Source organism: Diadema antillarum, unplaced genomic scaffold (genome assembly GCF_040938485.1).
Source record: "Diadema antillarum isolate AM-2024a unplaced genomic scaffold, OU_Dant_1.0 seq00000889_RagTag, whole genome shotgun sequence".
NCBI classification, from domain to species: Eukaryota; Metazoa; Echinodermata; class Echinoidea; order Diadematoida; family Diadematidae; genus Diadema; species Diadema antillarum.
Genome location: NW_027271753.1, coordinates 849,499 through 861,907, shown reverse-complemented (window position 1 = coordinate 861,907; position 12,409 = coordinate 849,499). Strand labels below are relative to the sequence as shown.

Sequence of the window (12,409 nt, the reverse complement as noted above, 5' to 3'; positions counted from 1 at the left end):
TTTTACTTTGTTGTTTAATGTCTCAGCCATTCCAAAACCGTTTTTCATCAAAATGAACTTTGAATCCCTCATGGAATGGTTTGTATGCTCTGTACTATTTCATAAGTGCTTTCGTGGTATCTCGCAAAAAAAAGTTTAAAGCCCAATCTTCATCTCCACCAATGCTATACTGTCCGTTTTATATGCACTGGTCAGCTTAATTCATGGTTGGGTTCAAAAACGTTTCACACATGGTTGAAATCCAGTACAGTTGTATATGGCATGTGAACATTGATTGCCTTTTTATAATAAGCTTCCTGATGGATTAGTATAAATGTGATACATTCCTGGCCCTGGAACCAATTATCCGCTAAATCTTCGACAAGGGGTTATAGAGTATAGAATTCAATGAATGACGGTATGGTGCATATTGGTGACCGAATTTAGTTTTGACGAGTGCTAGAATCTGGTGACTGATAGCCGACAGAATTAATGTTTGAGAACCATTCATTACCATAGTACTGTGAGAAGGAATTTCGTGAATACAGAATTCATGTTTCATTCACCTTTGATACTGGTTATTTTTCTCCATCTGTACAATCTACCAATGTTTCCCGTAAAAGGAAAGCAACGTCATTTCTTCTTGATTACTTTGCCTAATGACTTCATTAACCTGTGACACAGATTTTATGCAGTACGGATTTGTAAACCTGGAAGGCAGTTAAATACTCGAGCCGAAAACTGCGATTATCTTTAGACCTTTATCGGTGAGAGTATGCACAAACAGTGTATACATTTGTTCAGATATGTTAGTCAGTCTATGACCAAAAAAGGGCAAATGTTGGTTCTTTGCAGTACGAGCACGCGCGGAAATCTTATCCCTGGAGCAGTGGCAGGGTACAAAGTTCGGATTTACTTGAAAAAAAAAATTGCACAATGCGGAGTAATACAATAAATCCATATTTGTATATCAATGGAAACCCTCTGTACTATCATACTGCTCCCCTGCAACAGTATATAATCTGCACGGAGTGTAGACATATCTTTGACTCAGTTCATTTTGGTATCGGCGACTCACAGCAGCAGCTTTGGAACATGGCGTTTTCTCTGCCGACTTTGGACTTCTCCTGGCCCCTTCTCGCCGCTGTCTTTGCGCTTATTATGGCGTGAGTAGATACAAGCTATTTATCATTTTCAGTTAACATATGCTGATGTTACTTTCAAAGATGCTGATCCATACATGCACTTGACATTAACATGGATTCCATCATTGTATAATGATGATACTACACAGAGAAGACGAATGATGTATCTATGACATAAGTATAGATTATAGATTATATTTTTAGGACTATACATCTTGTAGATTAGATCCGAATTGATGTGGGACGGGCACAGGTATGCCTGTTAATAGCATGGATAAAACAACTCTTGTGGCGATGATAGTTGGAGACATGACGGCAGCAAGGCTGCTCTATCGTTTGAATACTTGTATCATTCATTCAATTTTGACCTGAATATGAGATAATGATTCATATAAGTAATCATAACGTAATCTCTTCTCTTCGTTAAATTTCCGCATTTATAATCGTCGCTGATATCATCGCATACCAAACCCTTCGATCACCATCTTCGTTTTTTTCCTTCCCACTATCAAAAACCACAACCACTGATAGGATCATCATTCTCCTTCTACTCCTCCTCGTCATCATCATCGTCATCAATCACCATCATCATCATCATCATCATCGTCATCAATCACCACCACCACCACCATCATCATCATCATCATCATGGTGCTGTCGTTGTCCCACCATCAGTTTAATCAATATTCTCGTCTTCTGTTTTTACAAATGAGCAATTTCAATCTTTGATTCACTTCTCTATCTCTGATATCACGACCGCCGCTGCTAACAATTATCAAAATTCCTGTGACTGATCGCCACTCCTGCAGCTCTCACCTCAGTCATCATTACTGTCATCCCAAAATCCACCCAAAAAATCACTATCATCATTGCGCCATGACCATCACAACCATTATCATACCGTCACTATACAATGTACCAACACTGTTTCCGCCACCAGCATCATTTATGATCATAATTATAACGATGCCATCTAATAATTGGCAATCTTGCTACTATCACCACTACAGAAGGGAGCTATGGAATATGACGTACTTCAAAAGACGCGGGATTCCCGGACCGACCCCTTTGCCGTTCATTGGAAACCTCTTTGGACTTAGCAAGGTGAATTCGCACTCAGCCTGAGAAAGGAATGATGAGACTGGAGCAACCCTTTTTAATAATATTTTTCTTTATTTAGGAAAAAAAATTGAAGCTGAATCTATCAAACGTTCCAGCTTTTCTTGTAGAAACGCACATTATCGCACATCCTTTGTAGGGGGTCGGGATGTCTTTTTTTAATCACAATAACAATAGTTTTCTTTGATGGGGTAACAAGAAAGAACAAGGGGAGCTTTTATAACATCCCCAAGCCATATTCAAGGGCATTATGATTCACAGCGGAGAGTGGCCATAAATTTTGAAATCTATTGTCATTGAAAATAGGTGTTAGACAAAAGGAGATAAAATCAGGTAATTCAGCCATGGACCCTATTAGGGTCCATGATTCAACCGATGATCAGGAAATTGAGGATACATTGTACTGTATATAGATTTCCAAAAAAAGCCCTGCAACAGTTTGTTACAAAATTATTTTCATATGACATAACTCCGTTCCCAGACACTATTCCTTGCCCTCTATAATTTGTTTTATATTTTTGGTCTTCGAATTTGCTTCAGGGGGTACATCATGTTTCCAGAGCTTACGCCAAAGACTACGGAGATTACTGCGGGTTAGTAAAGATCATGCTGAAATGAAGATGGACATGTATTTGGCGCAGGTCCATTAAGTTGTTTATGCCGGCGTTTCATTGTGTGATATCAGTATCACCCGAAGAGTTTAAAGGGATCGTATAGTTTTGGTTGAGACTCAATTTCAGGTTTCTAACTTTTTTTTTTGTGAGATAATTAGAAACCTCTTATGAAATATGAAAGAGCATGTAATTCCATGAGGAATTCAACGTTTATGTGATGAAAATTGGTTTTGAAATGGCTGAGATATCCAAAACAGAGCGATTCTAAGAAGTGTGGGACCCACACTTTATTACGATCGCTTTGTTTTACATTGTTTTTTGATGTTTCAGTCATTCCAAACCCGATTTTCATCAAATAAACTTTAAATTCCTCTTAAAATGGTATGCTCTGTACTATTTCATAAGTGTTTTCTTGTACGTATCTCGCAAAAAGTTAAAAGCCCAATTCTCATCTCCACCAATACTGCACCATCCCTTCATAACATGAACAAATTTTGGTGACATATTCAGGCAAGGTCCATTGCAAAAAATGAAGTTTTGATTAGTTTTTGGTGGTGATTTGGTTCCAGGATTGATTAAATGATGCGTGCACAGGTCGAGATGGTGTTTGTGACCTCATGGCCGTGACGGGGGTTTGCATTCTCGGAGAGCTTCTAGTTTGTCATGTTGAGCACCTATTACTGTATAGTGAAGAAGAACTCGAGTGTTCCTGGCCAATTCCGTAGGCTCCCAGTCGTATACATTACGCAACGCGTGTATATGCATAGACTTTGCGTATAACCTGTTCATTCACATCTCTGAGTGCTAAACGCGAGGTCTTTTTTTTTTTTTGGGTGCTGTTCGTTATTCCGAAGGTTCGCTATTCCGAAGGTTCGTTATTCCGAAGGTTCGTTATCCCGAAACACACAAATTCCCTATACCCTAGAGGTTCGTTAATCCGAAAATGAAAAAGGGCGTTGTGGCGTTATTCCAAAGGTTCGTTATTCCGAAGATTTGTTAATCCGAAAATGAAATTCGGAATAACGAACCTTCGGAATAACGATTCTTCGGACTGAAGAGCCTTCGGAATAATGAGCTGTAACTTTCTTTTTTTTTTTTTTTTTTGGGGGGGGGGGGTCAGCGACTTAACTGAGCCTCTCAAACACAACACCGTGGGAAGCCGGTCTAAAGCTCCTGTTTACCAAGGAGCTTCAAACACATGTGTTTGAAGCTCCTTGGTCAGTTGTATCACAAAACATCCTTACCATATAAATATTTTACAATAAAGCCTAAAATATAAGGAGATATCACTATTTTCTCAATAAACCATAACTGTAGACGGTTTAGTCTAGAAACAATCTTATTATTACTATTGTTCACATTTTGTATATTTACCAATAAAGTCTTAACATTGATTATACTGATTAACATTTTTATATAATGTTGTTTCTATTTTTAACTCACGTTTTAGAACTATTTTGAAGCACTAAAGCTTGGTTTTTGTTTCATCTGCAAATGGTAAATAATACCTTTAATGACTGATAAATTTAAAATTATTCATGTATCTATTATGTAATATTGCTTAAATGTTCTTCTATCCATGTATATGATATGACATTTTCCTTTCAGTGTATTTATATTTGATTTCAAATTTCTCTGACTCAGAACTTTCCTCTTCCGGCAAAAAATGTATGTGGTGTTTAATCTCGACATGCTGAGGGAAATGATGGTGAAAAACTTCTCTTGTTTCGTCGACCACACGGTAAGGATGGAAAGATGCTGATTTGTGATATGTTTCCTTTACTTTGTATTCTCAAAATCGTATTTGTCAGAAAATATATATACCTATGATTATAGGCTTTTTTCTTGTACATAAGATGCCAACCACTGAGCGAACTGATCTATAGCTATAGGAAATTCATGTAATATAATATAATATGATAATATAATATAATATCATATAATATAATACAATATAATATAATATAATATGATAATATAATATCATATGATATAATATAATATATATATATATATATATATGTATATATATATATATATATGTATATATATATATATATATATATATGTATATATATATATATATATATATATATATATACAGGGCTCGACACTAACTTTTTTGTTTGGTGGCCCGATGGGGCCACCAAAATCCTCAATTTCAAATTTTTGGTGGCCCGAGAGAACAATTTGGTGGCCCCGAAAAAAAAAACAATAAAAAAACATTAAAAGTCCTGTTTTTTTTAATGAGTCAAATATCTAAGTTTTATCCAGTCATACTAAGAATTGGAAGTTGGACATACATCTACTCATAAATAAACCTCAACAAACTCGCAACACTCACTCTCAGGCACTCATTCAGTCCTTTTCATCCATCCTTTTAACAAATATAACTGCTAATTTCCGGCGCAAGAAGTTACGAATTATATTGTACTTTTAAAAAAATTTTGGTGGCCCGAGGCGGGCCACCAAATTTGCCATTTTTTGAAATTTGGTGGCCCGACTTTCAATTTTGGTGGCCCCGGGCCACCGGGCCACCGTTAGTGTCGAGCCCTGAATATATATATATATATATATATATATATGTATGTATATGTATATATATATATATATATGTGTGTGTATATGAACATTATATACATACATATAGTTATATATATAAGAGAGCGGTCTTGTAGGACTAACAGGGCCTGGACTAACCCATTTACAATTCAGCAAACTTTTTTTTGGTTAACTTCTGACGGGGTGTCGTCGTTTATTTTGGCCGATGTTTTGGTATTTCACATATAGCATATTCATAGATGAATACATAAAGACAAAAACAGAGGCAACGAGAGAAATATACATGTATTGCTAACTACTGATACAAATTATCAGCGATATAAGATCTGACATCAGACACTGTCAGAGTAATATTCTCCCGTCATGACAAACGTCATCGATAGTAACATCACACTTCCAATGCTGTCACATAGTTGTCATTTTATTTCATCCCATGTCCTGACCAGACCCAGGTCCTAAAGAACAGACCGGCCGATAAGATGCTCACCATGCTCACCGGTGATCACTGGAGGGACGTAAGGAATCTCATCTCACCGACCTTCAGCGCAGCCAAAATGAAGAAGGTGAGTTGATTATGACACATTGTGTTCTTTTTATTCAGATTGATGATTTATGGCGTCGAGTTGTTTTTGTTGCAACTGTTTGACGAATTGCCTTTCAATTCGTTTTGTCAATCCTTACAAGTGTCATTTTATTATTATCATTTTTTTTGTTTATATGGAGCGGGGGGGGGGGGTGGCAGAAGAGAAGAGTGGAAGTGGAACGATGCAAGAGGTTATAGTGCATGATTTACATTACATTATTTGGAGGGGTGGACCATATCCTGCTGGGGCAAAATATCATGATCTCATTCAAAATCAGGGAGATGCATTCAACATTTACGATCTATTTCAAATGGAAAGTACAATATCCCAACTTGCTGAAAAAGATGGTTGTATATACTAAAAAGGAATTCATGTATAACAGAGTATCATAACCATAATCAATGATATTCTAATTATTGGTATTCTTTAAGAAATAATTTATAGGTGTATTTACATTACAGTAAGAATTTTAAAACATTATTTACTCACGTCATCCTCTCACCTGCAAACCTAGTGATTAAAATAACTTAATGCGTCTCCAGGTCTCCCTTTCAGAATCAGAGGCTCTACACTCTAGGTATAATGTTGATACTGGGAACAGAATTCAAAACGTACAACCGTTCCTAACGGGCAAATCAGTTCAACAAAAAATTACACCGAATTTGAATCTCAAAGGAACAACACTTACGTTTTTATTAATTTACAATTTGTTGGATCCGCCAGTACTCGTCTTTACTTTTATATCTTTCATCAGCAAATTCGATTTGACAATATGCGCCTGATAGTTCCGATGTGTTAATTCCGCCTATCCATGTATCGATTTAGATGTCTGATCTGGTAAACGAATGCTGTGATACTCTGGTCGCTAATGCGGGCAATCTCCAAGCCGAAGAAAACAGGGTGGAATGCTTCTCGTAAGTCTCTTGCTCCATTCACGCAGTTGTAACGTCAAGCAGACACACTATTTTCCTAACAAATAATGCTGTGCCCTTTTACCTTTTTGTCAATAAAGTTGATAAGAAAGTAAACTCTTACAGTATTCAACTCATCACAGTAGGGAAAATTGCAATCTTATAAGTCGGCGCATTTAATCATTAATAAGTTCTCCGCTATATTTGCCGATCGTTTGATATGATTTTCAATGTCTGTAAGCTCTATCATTTTTACCTATATAATAATTTTGAGCAATAGGTTTAATAAGTTTATATGGCAACTTTATTTTATATATGACGATCAACATCGTTTCAGAGGGTTTTAACTAAACATTTCGCATAATTCCATGATGGATATTCATGTTAAGTCGATTAAAAAAACGAAATGAGGTGGCCGGTTTCAGATCTATTGCAGTGGCTGATTTATGGAGGAGATTGTTGATCTAAATTGTTTATTATATTAAGCGCACAACAGCTAACAAAGATGTCAACGCTCGGTGTCTATATCTTTTTGAGATGCATGTTCCTTGCAAAATAGGTAGTATCAAGTAACACCAGTGAATCGTAAAGTAAGATCTTGCTCTCCACCGAATAAATCAAAATGAATCAATATCAAAATCTCAACTTGCATCCTGCAGTTTCTTTGGTGGATTCACAATGGATGGTATCGCTCGATGTGCATTCGGTCTCGAAGTCAACTCACAGAAAAACCCAGATGACCCATTCGTGAAGAACGCAAAGGAGTTCACCAATTTTAGTGTCTTCAGTCCCGTTTTCCTACTCTCTGGTTCGTACCATGATCTATGCTCAGTATTCATCACAGGAAACAAAAAGGGGTATGAATAAGGATCCAAACATTGGTCTCTTGCGAAGGTCTAATGTAAAACAACCATGTATCAGAAGTGACGATGTGTAAAATGAAGACAGTCATGGATTCAGTTTAGCAGTCATAATCCAGATACAGAATATTAATGTTATTCTTCCTGCTCAATGTCAGTGAACATTAGACATGATAGAAGAGAAAGGAGTAGGCCTATACCAGGCTGTTTTTGCCTTGTAATATGGTACTTCGTAAGATGCCTCGAAGAGTGCATGTGCTGCATGAACTCTTGAATAAACACTCACGTTGAGAGGTACCTATTAATGTGGCATGTGACCATTCTTTTGATTGATAGGGATCTTCCCGTTTATGGGACATCTCTTCAACTTCATGGATATTGGTATTATTCCAAAGAGAGTCTTTGCCTTCTTTCGCTCTGTGGTCGCGGGCGCTGCACACCTGAAGAAAAAAGCTGGGCCCAATCAGGTACACTATGTTCACAGTTTGTGGCACGTATCATCTTCCTTCGACCTAATTTTCAAAGATGTTATTTATACATCAGCCTAGGTTTCGACGCATAAAACTACAATAACTTTACTCTTGAAATTAAGTCTCTTCTGGCAACGTGCGAATAGAATGTAATGTTCCATTGTCATCTTCCCGCTTATACTAGTCAGACGTAATGATATAATAATTGAAAATATCTTGTGTGAATCTGACAAGAAACTGATCCCAGCCCCATTCAAAGTGATGAATCACTGCAAAGTTCTATCTTTATCTTTCGGACTTTACTTGCATGTTTCTATCCTATACCTCTCCCAATGTAGAGACAAAACTTCATACACCTTTTGTTGAATGCTCACGAGGACCAAGACCAGGGAAGGGAAGCCAACGACCTACATGATCTGGTGGATGAACATCATGGTGTCAAGGAGTACTTCGACTCCAAGCGGCGGACCAAAGTGAAACTGACGGATGATGAAGTTTTGGCCCAAGTGAGTTGTCACTCAGTTCTCATCTATTCACAATACATTGTTTCTTAATCAAGGCAAGCGCTAAAATAGATGCTACAAAATTATTCTAATTTATTGCAGAATAACTCTTTCCATCGAAAACTGAGTTTATAAAAAACTTATGTTCATATTAAACTTGACTTTAATAATCTGAGTTAAACCAATCTAAATGAACTGCAAAAAGCGTCATTAAAGCTGTAAGTTGCGAATTGTAGTTCTTCATATGCTTCAAAGAAACAAGAATATCCATCACGATCTTACACACAGAATAATATAGTTGAGGGATTTCAAGTGATTACGTCATTGCCTCAAGTCTCCCATTGGCTTGCATAGACCCTACTAAGTTTCATTAAATTTTACCTAACGTAAAGTGCATATCAAAAAGTGCCACACATGCCCACATGATGGCTATCATGTAGATCCAGGAACATAACATACAACTTTGGGGGAATTGACAGTCTGTAACCTACAGTTAGTTAACGTTTATAGTTGACGGGGTTCTTAGCTTATAATGTATATTCGATGCAAAAAAATCCCTAATAAATTCATTTTGAATTTGAATTTGGATTTGAATTTGATAAGACGATGGTGTTCTTTCTGGGTGGCTATGAGACGACGAGAACCCTTCTGGGATATGCAGCATTCTGTCTAGCCACCAACCCAGGTGTGCAGGAAAAACTCGTCGAAGAAATCGAGGAGGTGACACCCACGCGGCAATCCGTGGATTATGGCTCCGTTGCACGGATGCCCTACCTTGATGCAGTCGTCTGCGAGACTCTTCGATTGTACCCACCAGTAGCCGCGTAAGAAATGAATCTTTCTGCTGATTTTGATTGATTGCTTGTAGGTTGTTTTCCCGCTAAATTGCTTTTTGACATTACTATGCTTTCGACTCTGTCTGGTCAATGAAGTCCAAACGAAAAACATTTTTTTTTTACAACCGATTTTGATGTTGTTGTTGATGATGGTGATCAGATGATGATGATGACTTGTGGTTAAATAATTCACGCATTTTGTTTAAATTCATAACCTGGGTGCCAATCTAAAGAATGATTATCGACGTAGACTTGATCTTACATAGCATCATTTTATTCAAAAGACTGAAATTAGAAGTGACAAAATTCACAAATTTCTGCAAAATGTGTATGTATATACAATATATAAGTCTGTGATTTAATGTGAATGTTTCTTGGTTTTATGACATAATTTTTCTCTCTGCTATTCCTGAATACTATAGAGGAGAGAGAACATGCACAGAGACCTGTACCATCAACGGAATAACCTTCGAGAAGGGTGTCCAAGTTATTTTCCCATATTTTGCTGTCCATCACGACCCAAAGATCTGGCCAGAGCCTGAAAAGTTCGACCCAACAAGGTATATTATAAGAAAGTACAACGTTACTTAAAGTGAAAGTGTGGCATATGCTGTCAGTAAGAATACAGATAATTTATAAGATGCGTCATATGAAACATCTGTTATAAGGCTTTCTTCTTTGGTAAAAAATCTGGTATGCAGTTCGAACTGATATCCTTTTAGAGCTTACGGACTTCTCCTAATCCATCTTTCTCATCAGTAAATAAACGATGTATTAATTTTAAACCTTACATGAAGTACTAGATGCTATGTAACACAAAGGAAATCAATTTTGCGTTGTTCAATTTAAGAGAACAAGGGATTGATTCAAAGTACAAACTGTTCTACTTTCATTTTGTAAAGAAACGGTTGATGGCTGGGTTTGTTTGAGTTCAGAAAACTGACAGGTAAGGATGGTAATCGATTTTCTTCCTCCCTCCCTCTCTATCTCTTTTTATGATTGTCTATATCTATCTACCTTTCGTTAGATTCTCAAAGGAGAATCGTGAAAAGCGCCACCCGTTTGCCTGGCTGCCATTTGGCGCCGGTCCTCGGAATTGCATCGGAATGAGGTTCGGACTGATGGAATCCAAAATGGCACTTGTTCGCCTTCTTCAGAATTACCGCATAGAGCTGGATCCAAAGACCGAGGTAAGCATAGGCAAGCATAAAGCATTAATGATGAGTAGTACTCGTACATAAATTGACAACTCTTCTGCTTTTAGAGAAATCAAGATGGCAAAATTATCATATATTTAACAGAACAGGCGATGTGGCTTATTATTATACGCTTAAACATTGTTAAATGGAAATGATCTTAGCAAGATTATTATGCACCATGCATTTAAAAAGCAAGACATAAGAAGAAAAAATGACAGACATTCATATTTGTTTTGCCCTTTTCATCTGGTGTAGCGTTTAATTCGTGAAGGTGATGGGATCCTCATCCTGATAATTTTTCAAATTTCAAAGCCAATTTACTCACATCTGTGCCAGCTTGCATTTTTGAAAAACAAGCACTATCAACTGACTATTTGAAAATAATTAATCGCAATGTTTGGTGTCGGTGTCGTTTATGATCGTCGTGTATTTATTGAATCTCTCTTGTTGACAATTTTGTCCTTTCCTTTCTTTCTTTCTTTCTTTCAGCTTCCTGTACAACCATCAAACACGTCAATGATTCCAAAGGATGGAATTTTCGTGCGCTTCACTGACAGGAATTAACAGAAGAGAGGCAAAATTACGAGTTGATTAATACATTTAGGATAATATTGTCATACTTTGATTATGTTAGCGTCTGAGATACAAAAAAAAAGACATCTTTTTTTTTATTTCATCCAAACCGCGAATTGTAAGTTGATAAAATACTTAAAAGTGAATTCTTTATGTAAATCAGCTTGTCACAGTGACTGCATGAATCTACATAGTACTAAGATAGTGGTTCGTAGCGCATGAAGTACAAGTGAGATCATAGTGCGTTAGTGTTGTCACGTTGAAATGAAGTACACTTTTAATAGATACCTTTTCATTAGCACCTGATGATTACCTTTTGTGTGTACTAAAAATAGATTCAAGGCTGCATGAAGGTTTTAAAGGTACCTGCAATGATGTCAAGAATCCTCGTTGAATTAATGCCATCTACAGTAATTGATATCAATACACTCTAATTGATAATAATGTGACCACACTTTGGGATATTATGATTTGGACACGATATTAATTAGGGTATTGAATATGAAACTATACAGTAGTCTATAGGATAAATGTTACTAATTGATTTTACATCCTTTGTTGTGAGATAGATGAGAATGATGTTCGACACGGGATGTGCTAATACCAAGTGATGACGTCATGGAAAGGACTATTATGGTACCCTGTCTAGAGTGTGTTCTAAAAAAAAAACAACAACAGCAACAACACTCTCCCGAACACTTACAGCGCTCCAAGTTGCGAGCGGTTTGACCATGTTGACTGTCCGACATTTTGGCTCGAGTAAAGTGCGGGGGGGGGGGGGGGGGTGATGTCAATTAATAGTGGAGCAACCTGGAAAGTTTAGAGAATTAATGTTTGAATGCAAACCTCGACACTGATATTCTGCTGCCAACCTTACATGGCCTCACATAAGTCTGATGCTATACCAAGAAATATTTCACTAAGTCAAGCAGCACTACGAATCAGGAGAGCAATCACGCACAGGTCAAGACATTCAGTATGTCGAACCATTTTTTTTTTGTCACCGCTTATCCAACTTATTCAATGTATACTCTAATAATAAAAAATGAAAACA

General features: G+C 36.9%; 1 protein-coding gene across 2 annotated transcripts; it reads left to right on the top strand.

Annotated features, from left to right (window-relative positions):
* The first annotated feature begins 1,023 nt into the window (after positions 1 to 1,023).
* On the top strand, positions 1,024 to 12,325 carry LOC139740868 (cytochrome P450 3A13-like). Of its 2 annotated transcripts, XM_071651450.1 has the most exons (13): positions 1,024 to 1,145; positions 2,135 to 2,228; positions 2,784 to 2,836; positions 4,502 to 4,598; positions 5,866 to 5,982; positions 6,829 to 6,917; positions 7,574 to 7,722; positions 8,111 to 8,241; positions 8,583 to 8,750; positions 9,351 to 9,571; positions 10,006 to 10,143; positions 10,611 to 10,773; positions 11,272 to 12,325. In XM_071651450.1, exons 1-13 carry the CDS (start codon positions 1,075 to 1,077, stop codon positions 11,344 to 11,346), a joined length of 1,566 nt encoding a protein of 521 aa, XP_071507551.1. In that variant the 5' UTR covers positions 1,024 to 1,074; the 3' UTR covers positions 11,347 to 12,325. The 2 variants fall into 2 exon arrangements, with proteins under 2 accessions (XP_071507551.1, XP_071507552.1); XM_071651451.1 differs by lacking the exons at positions 1,024 to 1,145; positions 2,784 to 2,836.
* Positions 12,326 to 12,409: the final 84 nt, after the last annotated feature.

Excerpts from the sequence above, each read along its gene's own strand:
- LOC139740868 (XM_071651450.1), top strand. The coding sequence starts at position 1,075 with ATGGCGTTTTCTCTGCCGACTTTGGACTTCTCCTGGCCCCTTCTCGCC. Across the intron at positions 4,599-5,865 it reads CTTGTTTCGTCGACCACACG|ACCCAGGTCCTAAAGAACAG; the intron begins GTAAGGATGGAA and ends TGTCCTGACCAG. Across the intron at positions 8,242-8,582 it reads AAAAAGCTGGGCCCAATCAG|AGACAAAACTTCATACACCT; the intron begins GTACACTATGTT and ends CTCCCAATGTAG.